General features: G+C 61.4%; 1 protein-coding gene across 1 annotated transcript in view; it reads right to left on the bottom strand.

The window, feature by feature from the left end:
• Window positions 1–17,493, bottom strand: part of ADCY1 (adenylate cyclase 1) — a 103,895-nt gene that overhangs the window by 40,691 nt on the left and 45,711 nt on the right. The window contains exons 5-8 of the mRNA XM_047096986.1: window positions 13,029–13,156; window positions 6,718–6,876; window positions 4,318–4,459; window positions 3,257–3,412 (exon numbers count right to left, since the gene is read on the bottom strand). Of these exons, the coding sequence (XP_046952942.1) occupies window positions 3,257–3,412; window positions 4,318–4,459; window positions 6,718–6,876; window positions 13,029–13,156 (585 nt within the window). The remainder of the gene's footprint in view (window positions 1–3,256; window positions 3,413–4,317; window positions 4,460–6,717; window positions 6,877–13,028; window positions 13,157–17,493) is intronic.

The raw sequence follows: 17,493 nt of genomic DNA, 5'->3' as shown, positions 1-17,493 counted from the left end.
AGACCGCGTGGCACAGACAGTGAGGGGCAGCTTCTTGGCATCCTGGAGACACGGGAGGGTCCCGTGCAACCTCTCACCGTGTGAGTCGGGGACAAAACCACGACGGGTCACTTCGGGAGATACTGAAATTCAACATCTGCCATCTGCATCGTGGCACCGGCACAGGAGTCAGGCCTGGACACGGATGAGCAGAAGACGGGGCCAGTGAGGGACTTCATCCCAATGGGGAGGCAGGCTCTGGGGCCAGTGGGGCCAGTGGGGCCGGTGGAGACAGCGGCCGCCAGCGGAAGGGCCGGCCCTGCAGGTCACTGGGTGGTCGTTCGCAGTCCTCACTAGGGGCCCCTGCTGGCGGGCCAGCCCTGCCTCTGCACCTCTCCACCCCGTCCTTAGGAACTACGTGCCTTGTCACGGCCCCGCATCAACCCCCCGAGGGCCTCCCGTGGGGCAGACACTACTGTTCCCCCTGTTGGGGCCTGCTGTCACTAACCGTGAGGCAGGGGGACGAAGGGGAGCCGCGGCCCCCAGCCGGCTACCTGCCTGTCCCTCCATGCCCCCAGCAGGGGAGCCACCTGGGCCAGAGGCCGGAAGCGCTGGCTGGAGGGAGGGGCCAGACGTGGGGCCGAAGCTCGGGGTCCAGGACACACAGGTGGTCAAATCTGATGCACCGGCCGGCAGCTCACCGGGGGCACAGGGAGACCCTCTCGGGCTGGGGAGCTGTGTGCAGACGGGGAGCCTTGAAACTGCACAGTGGTTGCAGAACTCGGCCTCGGACCCTGAGGTGAAGGGCGAGGTGACAGGGACGACGGCCGGAGCGCATGCCTGCACAGAGTGAGGCAGCAGGTGTCCCCCAAGGTGGGAGGCTAGAGGGCCAGGACCTTCTGTCCCCAGCAAACACAAATGAAGGACCAGAGTCTGAAGGCAGCACCCATGAGGCGTCCTGTACTCCGGAGATTCCAGGTGTCGGGGGCTGGGCTGGGATTCGGGGGCCTGGGGACAGGCGGAAACCAGGCCTGGTTTGCTGCTCCCAGAGGGAGGAGAGGACGCAGGGTGAGTAATCCAGCGGCAACTCCAAGTGACAGTGAGGGAAGGGGCCATGAACACACACACACACACAAACTCACACACGTGCACACATATATGCACATGCATATTCAGACTCACACGCATGCACACATATGCACGCACACATGTGCGCTTGTATGCACACGTATGCACACACGTGCTCACATGTGTGCACACATGCACATGTATGCACACGTGCAAACTACACTGCACACAAACTCACATGTACACATGCACACTCACACGCACATGCACACACAGAAACACGCACACATACACATGCACATATGCAAAATCACAGATATGTACACACCTATGCACACACGCAAACACACGTGCACATGCACATAAACTCACTCGTATGCATGTGCACACAGGCCAACTCACACACACACACATATGGAAATGCACACACACGTGCACACACATGCACACACCTATACATGCACACACACAAACTCACACTATGCATGCATGTGCACACACACATACACACACCTAGGTACACACATGCAAACACACACGTGCACGCACAGTCACTCATATACATGTGCACACAAACACACGTATGAAAACACACACATGTGCATACACACGGACACACGTATGCGTGCACAGAAACTCACGCACATGCATACATATATGCACACTCACACACGCACTTCCAAATGCACAAGAAGCTGTGAGAAAAGGAAATCGCCGGAGGACGTCAGGACTCAGAAGCCCAGGCCAGGCAGGTACCTGACACACCTCTGCTGCCGGAGACTCGGAGTTTCTAGAGCCCATCATCTTCACAGGGCAATCGTAGCAAAGAGGGGCCTGAGCGGGGTGGGCCGTGAGGTCACAGTTCTAACGGAAGCCTGTGCCTCCACAGGCCCCACGGCAAACACTGACGTGGAGAGACCTCGCACAGGGGACGGTGAGGAACGTGACCTTCGACCCGGCTCTGCACAGAGGGGTCCCCCCAGGAACACGTGCACACACCTGCCAGGCACGTGAAGCCCATCCGGGTACCTGGCAGAGGGAAGGCCGCTCTTGATGGAATTCACCACCAGCAAAGCTGTCCAGGGGTTTCCGGCAACATTCTCACAAATACGAGCTCACCAGCAAAACCACAAAAAGTCCTTGGAGGCAACAAACCCCCAGGAGTCCCAGCCAGCAGCTTTTCCCCCCAAAGCAGGGATGGAATCCCTTCTAACGCACAAAACCCACACGGCAGGGAAACCGCGAGCGAGGGACACAGTGCGCTCTCGGGAGATGGAAATCGGTCACCGACGGAGCAATGGTGGCTGGGCGCCAGGACACAAGGACACAGGAGGGCGAGGCTCAGAGCCACTTGGGAAGGGGTGGCAGACCAGGCTCCTCCGGGGCTCCGGGGACACGGCCCCTGGCCCCTGCCCCCTGAAACACAAGGCCCGTGTGGCTGAGTGGATGTGGGGACCCCCGCAGAGCAGCACCCCACAACCCAGCAGGAGACCAGAAAACCCAAAGATGGCTCTGACCAAGCTGAGAGGAAAGGTGGAAAATCCTGGCAGCCAGGCCGCACAGCAGGGACACCCAAGGGAAGGCCACCTTCCATCCACTAGAGGACTCCACCACAGAGAAGCGTGCAGGCAAAGCGGGAGGCCTGGGACAGGAGGGGCAGCCAGAGGCGCTCCCCATGGAGGGTTGGCCTGTCTGACAGTCCCCCGGCTCACAGGCCACGGCCAGACCTCCCAACAGAACATCTGACATGCACGAGTATCTGGAGGGCGGGTTCAGCCAGAGGCTGGGGGTCTGAGCACGAATTTCCCAATACACACATGGAAAACCAAACTGCAAGAGTAAATAAGTAAATAAAAATACAAGATACCAGAAAGATTTTTGCAGGAAAGCAAAAGCAGCCCAGCCCTGAACGGCATTTACAATGTTGTGAAGCAGAAAAGGCCAGGGCTGACCCAGCCGAAGTGCACCTGCTCAGGGACCAGCGCTGGCGGCCCCTGCCTTGTTGTCCTCACACGTCATGACAGCCCCCCCGCCTTATCGTCATCCTCACATGTCATGGCGGCCCCTGCCTTGTCATCATCCTCCCATGTCTGGGCGCCCCCTGCCTTGTCGCCGTCCTCCCGCGTCATGGCACCCCCTACCTCATCATCCTCACACGTCATGGTGCCCCCGCCCTGTCATCGTCCTCACATGTCATGGCGGCCCCTACCTTGTCGTCGTCCTCACACGTCAGGACGTTAGAGAACGGGATCTCTGCCTTGAACATCTTCCGACAGTGCATCAGCTGCACAAGCAGGTAGCACACGGTCTTGAACTTCATCCTCTTGGCTGGTTTTATGTCAGAGAGGATCAGCCCTGGAAATATCTGTGCCGACACGTGGCACAAAGAAACCCGATGAGGACACCCATGCTGCCCCTCCAGCCTGGAGCATGAATGAGACGGGAACACTCCAGGAGGTCACGGGGACCAAACAAGTGAACAGAACCGGCACCAGGTCCCACAGCACAGAGCCGCACCCACGGCCTCAGAAAACCAGAGTGAAGCCGGCATCCGGGGGCAGAACAGCAGACAGCTGTGGGGCCGGGCCAGGGGGAGACCCCAGAAGCCTGGTTAAGGACCACACATGCCGACCCCCGTGGTCCCTGCCCCTCAGAGACCACCCTCCACTCCCATCCCCCTGGGGCCCAGGGCCACCCTCACCCATGGTCCCCAGGCTACAGGGACTGCTGCATCTCAGGGACTGCAGAGCCCTGATCTGTGGGCGTACCACGACAGCGAAGCTTGAAGCTGTCCCCTACATATGACACGCTTATGTCCTGAAGGAGAGCTGGGGCCACCTGTGCCCTGCACCCTCACCTGTGTCCTGAGCCCCTCACTTGTGCCCTGAACCTCTCACCTGAGCCCTAAAAGGAAAAGGTCACCTCTAATCATATCCAGATCAGCTTCCTTGGACACAGTGACCTCAAGTGCCCCACACGATCCTCCTGTGGGCACAGTACCTCTCAGTGTACCCCCCACCCCTCACCTGTTTTCCAGGAGAGGTGGTAAAGGACCAGGGAGGTGAGGAGGGAGGCTGCAGGAGGCCCAGCCCCCAAGAGGACCCTGCACTCTGACGGAGGGTCTAGGAGCTCACAGCCCCTGCCCCACACACACCCCATGCCCCCCCACGCACCCCTCCCCTCACACCCCTTCCCCCACCCCAAAGGCCTGGCCCAGGGGGTGGGCACGCCATCCCGTCTGTGTCCATGCAGGAGGGTCCTGGCGCCCACCTTCCGCCGATGTGACGGCACGATGAAGAAGGTCTCGATGTTGTGAGCTTTCAGAAAACTGTTCCTCTCGTGTCCGTGACCCGGCTCCACCTCGTAGTCCCCGTTCAGGCACGCTAGGGTCGTCTTCGTGATGTGGACCTTCCTGCAAAACACAACAGAGGCGTCCCTGAGCACAGGCACGTGCAGGAGAAGCGGTCAGGCTCGCCGAGTCACACATGTCACACGCAGGTCACCGGGGAAGGGAGGGGGCGGGAGCCTAGCCACAGGGACGACAAAAACCTTCAGCAGGACGGAAGACAGCAGTGGGGTGAGGGGAGAAGCAGAGTGTCCCCGAGACCTCAGGCCCTGCCCAGTCTCACTGTCCCCACACCAGATGGAGCGTTCACACTCATCCCGGCACATTTTGTGGCGAGAAGGAGAATCCGTAGTCGATGCCTCCCCACACCCGCCCTGGAGCAGACCGTGAGCCTGAAAACCCACAGTAGCCCCAGAACCCCTCAGCCCCAGTGCCTCCCAGAGACCTGAGCGCTGGGGTCTGCGGAGAAAAGCAAATTCCCCAGTGTGCAAAGTGGTTCTCAAACCACCATGTCTCCTTGATTTCCTGCAGGGACCAGGGCGTTCAAGCAGGATGAGAGTCCTCATTGCTGGGAGGGACTCTGTCACCTGCCAGCCTGGCCCAGAACTGCACAGGGACAGCCAAGCAGCAAGGGTCTCTAGAGAGGCAGGGGAGCGTCCTGCATTCAGGGTCCTCCATCCATAGCAGAGACGGGAGCTGCACACAGTCACTGGGCTGAGGGTCCCCCGGGTCACAGAAATCTCAGCAACTGCTCTCAGTGCAGAGCGCTCCAGGCTCTGGAAAGAGGGGGTCTCGGGTGCAAGCACGTGGTGGGAGTGGAGGCCCCTGCGGGTCCCAGCTGGGATGTGGCCTGGGGACAAACGGGAGGCCTGGCCAGCCCGGGGCCGCAAGGCCAGTGAGACAAGGCCCCACCTTCACCAGCGAGCACTGCCTGCCACTGGCCCCGGGTGCTCACTCGCCCCATGTCTGTGGTGAGAGAGCGTCAGCCCCGGAAGCTCCCTCCCAGGACGCGAGCAGGGCTGGGATGCCAGCGCCCACTGTCTCAGTCCTGCGGGATCGGAGGCCCAGCTATGCGTGTGACTGTCCCAGACGGCAGGGGCAAGGGGACATGAGGTCCGGGCCTGGAGGCCCCCCTGATCCTGGAGCCAGGGAAGACACAGGTGACTGTGCTTCCCCTAGGGCCCGCAGGGCTCAGGGAGTTTACTCAGGACCCAGCGCTGTCTGCTCCAGGGCAGCCTGGAGCGAGCACCTCGCGCATCAACTCGGGGAATTGGCCACAGTACCAGGCAGCAGGTATAAAGGGTCGGTTTTAGACCAGGAGATGCACGTGAAGAGTGGGTGTGTTTGGCCTCCTCCGGTTCCACCCCTGCCTGGCCCTGGCCCCTTCAGGGCGACTGCTCAGGGGGTCCAGTTTGGGAAGGGGCCCAGGAACCCAGCCTCAGGGGTCTCAGCGTGAAATGAAAGCCACACAGTGACAAGATCCACCTACCTGTCTGTCCACCCACCCGTCCATCCACCCACCCATCCGAGTCTAGTCACGCTCTCTGAACACCCCGTAGTGGACGGGGTGTTTGCTGAACGGGTAGATGGGGGGGCGGGGAGGGATAGGTCGATTGGGGGCTGTGATGGTCCACGGGAGAGGTGCTCAGGGACGGCCAGGCTCACAGACAACAATCATCTCTGAGCACCCTTGGAAAGGCCTCAGCGTCAGGCGGGTCCTGTGTGTCCCCCACAGTCTGTCCAGGAGGGAAGGAGAAAGATGTGTACCCAGGAACCAGGTCTCTGGGGCAGGCAGAGGGCAGGCAGTGAGGGACAGGGGAGGGGCAGAGCCCTGGAGGCACACATAGCCGGGAGCTCGGGAACAGACACAGCATGGCCAGCACGGGTGCGAGGGTGGCTGACGCTCACTCCAGCGTGGGGGCCACGTGAGCCCTGGCGGCACATAGCTGTGCCTGGCGGCCCTTCTCCCGTGGCCGCCGCTGAGCGGGGGGAGGGAGAACCCCATTCTTGCCTTGGCCATGGGCCTCATTGGGCAGGGGAGGCCACCGTAGCGGGGCAGCCACAGGGCAGGGACCACGCGAAGCACACCGTGGCGCCAGGAGGAAGTCCGTGTGAGCATGGAAGGGCTCTGAGGCCACGGCACCTCCCTTCCTCAGTGAGCGCAGGGAACGGAACCGCCAGCAGGTGGCCAGGCATCGGGCCTGCTTTCCAGCCAGGACCGACTTCCCGTGGAGGCCAGGGGATCCCGGAGGCCCAGCACAGACCAGCACCCGCGCCCCCACCCTCACCACCCCCCCACAGCACACCGCCTCTCCCCGACTTACCCAGGTAGGCCGGCCGCCTCCATGACGTTGGCCAGGGTCACATCGTTGGACCACACGTCATACTGCCACTTGCGCAGGCCCAGGACCCCGCAGAGGACCCTGCCTGTGTGCAGCCCCACGCGCATGTTCAGGTCCACCTCGGTGGCCTCGGCCACAGACCTGCAACAGACGAGTCACGGGCGTGGGGCTGGGCCCTTGTCCACACACGCACAGGGGAGCCTGGCCAGGTGAGAGCACGGGGTCTCCTGACCTTAGCCTGACCCCCGGGCGGGGCCCCAGGTGGCCAGGGCCCCTCAGCCCCCCAGCCACCGGGCACCCCACACTGTGTCCACGTCGCCCCCTGCCCCCTTCCCACCCAGGGCAGCCCCTGAAGGCAAGCAAGCCTGGGACCTCAGATCAGAGCCCCCGATCCGCTCTGTGACCCGCTGACCCAGAGGCCAGGGTGACGACCGGCCAGGAGCATCTGACAGTCTCCATGGCCCAAGCGCCCTGGGGGACAGCTGGGGTTTGACCCCAAGCTCCAGACCTGGCCTGTGGGGAGGCTGTCGCTCCAAAGTCGTGGCCCGACCCCCAAGCAAACTATACGGGATGGAAAGTGGGCCTCGACACACATGTGGATGTGGAATCATTCGGCAGGTCCCGGGGTGCAGGTCACCCCTGGCTGAAGAACACGGGACAGCGTGCATCCCCACGGTGCCCAGGGGAGATGGCCTATGGTCGGCAGCCACAGCGGGGCGACCCTGCAGGACGCTCTGCGGGAGAAGGGGTTCCCTGCAGCCGTGGGGGGACCCAGGGGGGTGTCCCACACCATTTCCCAGCCCCTGGACGTGCCGCCACAGTCAGACACAGGAGGCATATGACACACTTTGTCCAGGCAAAGGGGACGTGTGACTGTGCTGACGCCCTCCGGTGCTGTTTTCCTCGTTCCGACTTCCCCAACGGGCAGAAGTTGTGTTATTAAGGAAAACTCTAAACCACGCCGCTGAGGAGGCAAGAGCAGGCTCTCTGGTGGGCTCCCAGGGACAGAAGTGGGCTGCACAGGAGGGACAGGGCAGTGTCCGCAGTGACCCCCAGGCAGGTGTGTCCAACAGGCCTCCCAGGTCAGCGGCCAAGCCCAACCAAGAAGGGCCAGGAGGCCAAGCCGAGGTGCAGGACACGAGGGTCCCATGGCTATGATGCCTATCACAAGGGGGAAGGGAGACCGGCCGCCACCCTAAGGGCAGCTCCACCAGACAACCCGCCCTCTGCCCCCTCCCAGCGGAAGGTACCCTGCGGCCCAGCCACGTGCAGACCCCCATGAGCTCAACAAAAACTCCGCTTCCTGCTTTGACACTGGAGCCAATTCATGTGCACCGCCTTGTCCTGAACACAAGCTGGCCCAGCCGAGATGCAGCCTCCAGGAAGCCCTCCCAGATCTGCACCCCCAGTCCCTGAGGGCTCATCACTGGCACCAGTACAACAGGGTCCATCAGAGACTGCTCCCGGCCACACCCTGACCTCCCGGCAGGCTGACCCAAATCACCAGAGACACGGGGGTGCCTGGGCTCTTAAAACATCTGAAATAAAAACCCTAAAGGAAGACAAAGGGCTTCAACAATGAAACAAAGGTGTTCTGTCCAGAACATACGGACAGGACACTGACTGCATCCTGGGGAGGACGAGGTCCGGAGGCTTTGGCTCTCAGAACCTCACACAGGCAAGGCGGCCTCTCCTCATGGGGAGGGGATGGGAGCAGAGCCCATACTGGGAGACACCAGGATTTCTAGGGAAATCCCACCGGCCCAGTAACTATGACCACACTAACCACTGCCCTCTCTGAGCCTCAGTTTCCCTGTGTGCAATCCAAGGAGGGGCTGAACGAGTGCCAACGGGCTCTGACAGCAGCCGAGCTACCCTGGTGCCTCCAGGCTCAAGGCCATGGCCACAGCCTGCTAACTCCTACTCTGGCAGGTGCAGGTGTGGGTGGAGACAAGGGAGAGGGTCCACGAGGACCCAGGATGCTCCACGCCACTGCTGGGGGTCCCAACGTGGGGCCTTCAGATGCCCATTCCTCTTGCTGAAGCCACCCCGCCTGAGGACGGTGCCCCCTGGGCCCAGCTTGCCGTGGCCCCGACTTCCATGTGCAGACTGCCCGCCGCTCCCGCCAGGTTCCCGCCAGCTGGGCCACCCTGCCCCCAAGGTGCCTCACGCAATCCTGGACCCTCCTCCCGTTGGGGGCCCACCGCTGCCCACCACGTCCACCGAGGGTTCGTCCCCCAGAACCAGAGGTGTTCACAGGCGCGTTCAAAAGTCCGTGTGCCACAGACCGTTCAAAGGGTTACTTAGAAGTCTGACTGTGGATGTGTCTTCAACACCTATTTAGTTTTACACACCTGAAACGTATTTTTCTCTTAATTATAACTTTTTTCAGTCATTTGCCAACCTCTACCTACAGGCACTGAGACGAAAAAAAAAAAGATAAAGTTAAAATTTAGGGTAGTTTTTTTTTTTTTTTGAAATTTGCAAAAAGAAAAGAACATAGGGAAAGATGAGTAAGAAAATTTGCAAATGGTGTTTCTGTGCATTTTCAGCATTTGTGCCCTCTGCAGCCGGGAAGGGACAAAGGGCATGGGCACCCTGGCAGCCACATGTAGCGTGCAGCATGCCGCCAGCCTCCAACCAAAGTCTGCAGCCCAGACACCCCACTGGCGGGCTCTGTCTCTCCCCTCTTCCAGAAGGTTCTGCCTCAAACACCTGAGTTCTGTGTCAGCAAACGTTCAGGCACCTGGGCAGGCGCTTCTCAACAGATCGTGCGTCAGGAACTGTCTCCCTGAGACACGCTGGCCAGGAACAGAGACAGCCAGGGGCCTCCAGGACCATCGGAGGCACCTTCCCTCCAGGGCCAGCCCAGCTCCGACCTGGTTACATGGGCGTCCACGCCCCGAGGACCATGCAGCCCCGCCAGCTCCAGCATGGGTCCCAGAAGGCAGAGCACAGGCCACTCGCTTCCCCTGACCCAATACCGCAAACCAAACACGCGGCCTTCCGCAAAGCCACGTCTGCGTTACGTCTAATAGCAACACGGCCCCTGGCCTGCTTCTGGTCCGGCGCACGATGTGCTGAGGCCTGTGACAGACGGGGCTACCCCGCGTGAGTGCACAATCACCCGCTGCTGGAGGCACACAGAATCCAGACGCTCTGGAGCCAGAGGGGACCGTGTAGAGGAGTCCCCGCACCCCGCTCGCTGAGCCGGCCCCCTTTTCTGGGCGGGGGGTGAGTCAATGTCCCAGCGGCTGGGGAGCCAGCAGAGTGCAAGGGCCGGCCTGCGGGGAGAGCCCCCAGCCCCGGGAGCTGTGCCCACCACCCAGGGCGAGGGCCCGGGCCCCCACCTCCACATCGGGACTCATGATGTGGCCTTAACACCCAGCGGGTAAATATTCCCATCCGTTATTCCCACAAGAGCAAACTTCCCACCAAGTGCAACACGTGATCCTTCCCACCTGCTGGACAGGATCCTCGGCCCCTCCAGGCTCAGGGGGGGTCAGCACCCAGCCGGGCACAGGCTGCACGCGTCTGCCCTTGAGGAGATCTCTTCTGTCACTGTTAACTCATTCGGCTCTGCTCCGTCCAGCGGCAGCAAACGCCCAGCCCCTCACGAGCCCATCCTGAGCTCATGTCAGGGGACTTTCGTGTTTGCACAGTGCGTGACCCTAGTGGATGTGCCGCTGGATGACAGGGGGCCTACACCCCCGGGTGGAACTAGCAGCATCTCCCCCCCGATCCTGAGCACCCAGAACCACACACGGGGTCCACATGAGACGCTTCAGCAATCTCATAACTGGCCCAAACCATCCTTCGGCCTCTGGGTCTCCCCCGTCCACTGAGAGGCCCCCCTCAGCCTGGAGCAGACCTCTCCGTGGCCTGACCAGGTACATCTGCAGGCACCATTTTCCTGCTGGTCACCCACAGCCCGGTGCAGCTGCCCAGGGCCACCAGGGACCTTGCAGGGATGGCGCTCCTCTGGAGAGTGCAGGTGGAAGACGGTGGCCTCAGGACAGAAGATGTGGCTGAGAACACAGACCTCGCTCCCCGGGCTCCAGGGGCGGCACGCACAGCCTGGCCAGAGGCCCAGATGCCCACTCTGGCCACCACCCTGGTCCTCGTTTCTCCTCCAAGAATTCTTGTGTTTCCAAAGCTCCAGTCAAAACTTTCGCTCTGCGATCAGAGTGTCTGGGCAGACCCGCCTTTGGATAAACAAATTCTGTCCTGCATGTGTTCTGTGTGTCACCCAGGGACAGTGTGGCCGGCGAGGGAGACCGCCAGAGGACCAGGAGTGGCATCCTCGGGAAGCAGTCCCGGCCTGAAGCCCAGCCATGCAGCGGACACACACTGGCCTGCTCTGTGGTACCCAGAAGGGCTCATCTGTGCAGGAGACCACCTCTAAGCTGTGACCCTGGTGGCCTTCATTTCTGTGCAGAGCCAGGGCCTGGGCCCAGCAGGGACTCCCAGTTTGTCAAGACAGAGACCTGGAATGCTCTGGGCATAAGGAGCTGGGGCAGGGGGCAGAGGGTAGCCTTCAAAAGCCAAGCAAGATGCCCCCAGCCCTGTGGGAGACCACGTCAGAGGGCAAGACCAGGAGTCAAGGTGTCAGGGCCAGGCAGGACCCCAGGGACCGGGAGTCCATGAGAGAAGGCAGGAGGCACGGCCACGGGGACCCTATTTCCCGGAGCAAACAGACCAGGGACAGGTCCACATCTCCACACGGCACAGCGCGAGGCCAAACCCAAGGGCAGATGACACACCCACAGGACTTCCGAGTGCGGGCACCACTCCAGGTGAGGCCCAGAGCCCATGAGAGCACAGCCCGTGTCTTAAGTGCAGGGGCCTGGGTGGCCGTGCTTGGGGGCCCCACCCGGTGAGGAGGCTCAGGGTCTGAAGGGCACCAGGCTGCCACGAGGACCCGGAGGGGGGAGGGTGGGTACCAGCATCATCTACCTGATTCAGGGCACCATCTGCCTGGCCCAACTCCGAGAGCCGTCTGCTGCCCCAGTCAGGCCCATCTGGCTCATAGGCTCCTACGTGCACCACGCGACCCCCACCTGCATTTGTGCCTGTGACCCTAATGCAGCCCCACTTTACCCCAGGGGATCACACAGGAGATGGAGGCGCTAGAGGGCACATTCCGTACTCTGTGACGCAGCACACGATGCGATGTGATGTGACAGGTGATCGGTGTCACTCATGTGTGACATGCTGACACGTGACAGGACGTGTGGCATGTGGTGTGACAGAGGACATACAGTGTGAACAACACGGGGTACCCGTGATGGGGCGCGCTCTGCTCTGTGATGGGACAGGTGACCTGATACGACGCCCTGCCAGAGAACAGACGTCATCGAGCCTCCAAGTCCCGTGCACAGCCAATCTCTGTTTCCTCCCAGACTCGCCTGCCCTGCCCTCGGCCTCCTCGAGAGCACGTGCTCTTGTGTTTGGACGCACGCGGACTCACCCGGGCCCCGGCCACCCCGACCCTAGCGCTGGGCCCACAGCGGCCACCAAGGCACCGGGACCACGCCGCCCTGCCCCCTCCAGGGCCCCCTCGCTCACTCTCGACAAGAAACGGGCGCCAGGCTGGGCGCTGGTGAGGGCCGGTCTGCAGGTGCCGGGTCTGCAAGGTCCGCCCCCCTCCAGGGCCCCCTTGCTTGCATTTCTCTGTCCCTCAGTCATTTGTGTCCCACAGACGACAACTCAGCTGCCACTTCCGGGCTCCGACTGTGACGCACACACCAGTCGCTGGGCCGCGCCCACGTCTCGCGCTGCCGAGATGCCGGAAGGCGGGCCCTCCACCTTCCAGCCCCACACCCCCCTGACCCACACGCACTCTGCATCCGCTCAGAACGAGACGAGGCTAGACAAGAAGGGGGCACGGCAGGGCACAGTGCTCCCAGGATGCGCACCTGCTCCGGCCGGGCCTCCCCCCGCAGAGAGCACGTGGATAGCCACGCCCAGGAAGGCAAGAACACGCAGTTCCTTCGAGTGGAACTCGGCTGGATGTGAGCCACGGCTCCCCATCGCGGTCCCCCACCGGAGTGTGTGGTCTGACTGAACAATGAGTGACCCCTTCGTGCACAATTACTGCACACCTGACAATACCCAGGGTGGTCACGGACAAAGAATCACTGTCCCGGCAAATTGCAGAGGAGGGGGCCACGGAGGCACAGCTCGGGAGGGAGCCCTCCCGCACGCCTCCCCGTGCAGTGTGGCTCTCCACAGCCCTGGGACCTGGCCCCCGGGACCCACTGGCCAGGTCGGCACAGGGCGTGGGCACTCACGTGATGGTGTCGATCATGTCCAGGCCCATCTCCACGCAGCAGTGGGCGTGGTCGGTCTTGGGCTGGGTGAGGCCAGACACACAGTAGTAACAGTCCCCTAGGATCTTGATGCGGCGACAGTGATTCTCCTTGGGGGCAAGAGGGCAAACCGCACGTTAGTGACGCAGCCGGGGCTAGGGACCCACACCTTCCCCAGCACGGGTGCCGGTGACCACGGAGTGCGCCCCAAGACCCCACACCCCCAACCCAGGGAACCCCCTCCCCAGGCCAGGGCAGCCTCAGGAGGGTAGGCAGCCCCCACGGCTGTGACCGGGGTCACCCTGGGGCACCCACGCTCCCCCAGGCCTATTCCCCTGCAGGCATCCCCCTGTCCATCCCTCAGCTCACCTGGAAAACCCCGCAGACAATTCAAGGTAGGGAAGCCCCAAGCCCGGAGCCAGCTCTTTCCCGGGGAGCAGGGGGTGTCTCCCAGGTGGGCCAGCATGACGCCCCTTCTGACCACCACCTCGGACGGCCACACATCCACACCGTCTGTGGCCATGACCCCACCACACACACACACACACACACACACACACACACCAGTCCCAGGAAGGGCAGGTGCACCAACTCAGGGTCCCTGTGTTTGGGGTCCACTGGCCGTGGGATCGGCTATCACCAAAGAATCATCTTCCAGGGCCGGAGCCCCAAGCAAACCACCAGGGTCTGCACCTGACCTCGCTGCCCACAGGGACACCCAGAAGGCAGCCAACACCACGGAACATCCACGCTCACACTTATGCAATGGGAAGAGTGCCAGCCCCCGCCTCGCCCGCATGCTGCCCGGGGACTCACTAGCACCAGACATCTCAGCTGTGACTATGGCTGGGAAGGTAGTTTTACTATCAAACACTTCGGGAAAGCCCTCCTGGACACCCTTATGTGCAGAGGGCTGCACAAAACACTTTCCCGCAAGTGGGTCACGTCCACAGACATTCACCACATGACGCAACCGAGAAATTCTTCAAACTGCATTAATGCTTCCAAACGTAACAGCAAATCCAGTGCGTGGGTTTTTTTTAGTTTTTTTTTTAATGTTTATTTACTTGTTTTGAGAGAGAGAGAGACAGAGCATGAGTGTGGGGGGGGGGGGGTGGGCAGAGAGAGAGAGGGAGAGAGAGAATCCAAAACAGGCTCTGCACCGCCCGCGGGACTCACACTCACAAACCAAGAGATCATGACCTGAGCCGAAATGAAGAGTCACACACTTAACGGACTGAGCCACCCAGGCGCCCCACAAATCCGCCTTGTGTTAACGTAAGTAGCAAACATTATGAAAATTTACAACATTTTCCGGAACAGAAACGAGCAGTGAGAAGTATAGTGTTGTTTTCGCTTTGCATCTGTCACGTGCGCCCGGGCCTGTGGGCGTCTGAGGGCCCCGCCTCGCCAGCGCGGCCTGGGGGGAGCACCTCACAGACCCCCCACATCCTGTGACAGCCTAGAGCTCTGCCCCCACCCTGAGAACCATCCTACGGCTTCTATTTCATCCTGCTCTGGGACGTCTCCCCAAAGTGCTCACTCCCGCGGGACCACCCCCCCAACCTCCACATTAACGTGAGAATCCCCGCCTCCCACTGCCCACACGCCCACACAGACGCACACTCGTGCACGACACTCTCTCCTGAGAGGCGGCCCAGCCACTGCCCCACATCAGAGGACGGGCGCCCACCCAGCCCTGGGCCTCCCTCGGCACGCAGATGCCCCAGACTCCAGCCGTGGGCCACGAGCTGGCTGCTGGGAGGTCAGCCCCCGAGGGACCACGGGCAGCCGCTTAACGTTAGGACACAGGCCTCCCCGTCTGCGGAAAGGGGTTCTCCCCGTGTCTCAGGGGATGGCCACGCTGGGGGTGACCTATCCCAGGATGGTGTCTGGGAGCCTAGAGCCGGACAGCCGGGTGCCGATGTCCACCCTGCAGAGCCAAGGGCCAGGCCCCCGGGAGTCAGCCCACCATGCTCATGCAAGCCTCCAGGCCAGCAGGCAGCACTGGGCTCTCTCCTGGCACTTCCAGAGTGTCCACCCCACTGTCCCCATCGTCACTGTCCTGTGGGAGGGCACCCACTGTGCCCAACAGTCAGACCCGGCCAGGACACTCCATGCAGGCCAGGGAGAGGGAGTCCTTCTCCCAACCTCCCCTGTCCCCACATCCAGGCTGCTGTCCTCAGGCCCAGGGATGACACCAGGGGCACCTGCCAGGCCTCACCCCCTCCTCCTATGGAAGGCTCCCACCGTCAGGACGTCCTCTCAGCTCCAAGATGCCCACAGAGGGCACGGGCCTACCGCACATGGCACTATTCTTGCAGACGATGTCGGGAGAGTCACCAATCCCCAGTTCTGGGCACCTCAAGGATGACGTGTGCCCATCAGCACCTCCGTGGGGTGTCCCTGTGCCCTTGGCTCAGCTGCAAGGTGCTCCCAGCCACCTCCTGCCCTTCTCCGAGTGTCCCGACAGGCCCGTCTCTGGATGAGCAGGTGTGTGAGCCAAGTTCAGGGGGACAGGTGCCCACAGGGAACCTCGAGTATGACCATTATGGCCCCACATGGCTGGTCTCCAAGTGGGGGCCTGCAGCAAAGCCACTGAGCAGGTGGCGTCCAGGGGCCGCAGCCTTGTAATTACAGCCTGTCAGCAGCAGATGTGTCCTTCCTTGGAGACTGTCCTCCAACTCGAAGCCTCAGTGCCCGCCCGCCGGCCCACCGCGGGGCCAGGGCAGGGACACAGCCGGGAACAGACTGGGGGAGTGAGAAACTGACACTTGGTCTTGTTATTCCAATCTCAAACGTCCTGGCTTTTGTCAGCCAGCTTGAGAGACAGAAAGGTATCTTTTGCTGACTTTGGTGTGTTTTGATTTAAAATCTTCCTGGTGGTTATTGGAAGCTGGCACCTGGAGCCAGAGCCCAAGCCTTAAAGAAGGAGGCAGAACACCAGGAGAAATGGAGGGGGGAAGCTGGAGAGCCCCGAGACCCTTAACCTGCAGCTTCCAGGCCAAGGAGGAACAGGAATGGCCGGTGACACCAGAGGGGCTGCGGGGGGATCCAGGTAGGAAGGTCTCATGCTTAGCTTGCCAGGGGTGGTCTGCAACGTCGAGGACAGGCTCTGACCCGCCAGCCCTGCCTAGCAGGCAGCTGTGGGGGCCTCGGGGGGCAGGGACCCAAAATCTAAGGGGTGGCTGTTGCTGAGAAGCAGCAGAAATAACCACTCGCTTCAACCTCCATGCACCCTAAACCATCCCTACGGTTCCCTTTGGCCCTTCTGTGCCAGCCGCTGGGTCAGAGGAGGGTCCTGCTCTCCCAGAGCCTGCGCCCGCCAGGAGGGACCACACGGGAGTGGTAGTGTTGAGGCCATCAATGCACAGACACATGTCCTGCAGCGAGGCGGCCGCGCCAGCCCAGCGCCCTCCTCTGCAGCCCCAGATGCGCCCGAGGAGGCACCGTGCCCACTGAGGGCAGCGCCCAGCAGCAGACGGTCACTGGTGCGCACTCGCTCCCGGGAGCCGGTGCCGAGAGGAGCGTCCGAGGGCACGCAGCGAGACACCTGACCTCGCAGGCGGGTGGCCCTCCCTGCACATCTCATCCTGGGGTCTGCACTGAGAGACCAAGCCACACAAATGCTGTACATACGTAAAGAAAGAAACCTGAAAACAGCGATGCCTGAAAACCAAAACCAGAATGAAATAAAGCTCAGTGTGAGCACATCGGGAGCGTGACCGCACACACAGCTGTTCCAAGAGGCGGGAGCCTGTGTCTAATGGGACGTCATCCAAAAACAAAACAAACGGAGACATCTCAGACCACATGCAGCAGTCCTGTGGGTGCTCCCCGGGGCAATGATGCTCTGAACCGACTACACAGATGCATGGGAGAGCGAACGGTGTTGACGGTCCGTGGGATTTCCAGCTTTGGGGAAACAGACACAGGTCAAAATGAAAGGAGCAAAGTCATCCAGCAAGTGAGTTGGAAACATCAGTACGAACTCAGAATTTGTTCTTACTCTTCTGGAAAGTGAGAAGCTAACGATCTCCTGTGAGATCCCAGAGTAGGACCTGGAAAACCACTTCCTGCCGGAAGGAAGCGGAGCTCCCGGAACCACAGACGGCTCGCTGTGCCTCAGGCTGGGCTGGGGGGCGGATCCTGTCCAGAGTGACAATGGCAGGGCAGTGCCCGCTGACGGGATGCGTGCATCAGAAATAAGAACACACAGACTGGGTCAGGCACACCCAGTTTCTACACGACTGTGGCTTCCCAGTAACAGAATGGAGAAGCAGGAGAGAAGAACCCCCCGCCCGACCTTGGCGGGCTCTAGGGCACTGATTCCTCGAAAATTGATCGGTGCCGAGACTCAACCGTTTACTGTTTTTGAGGATAACCAATTAGCTGACGTGTGAATGTTCTTGTTTTTTAAAGAATCATGAGTGAATCGGCGCAGGGA

Source organism: Lynx rufus, unplaced genomic scaffold, assembly GCF_022079265.1.
Source record: "Lynx rufus isolate CCGP_SWC_20201006 ecotype Redwood Valley unplaced genomic scaffold, mLynRuf1.p SCAF_4, whole genome shotgun sequence".
NCBI classification, from domain to species: Eukaryota; Metazoa; Chordata; class Mammalia; order Carnivora; family Felidae; genus Lynx; species Lynx rufus.
The sequence above is the reverse complement of the archived record's forward strand: the minus strand, read 5'-3'. Positions and strand labels throughout refer to the sequence as shown.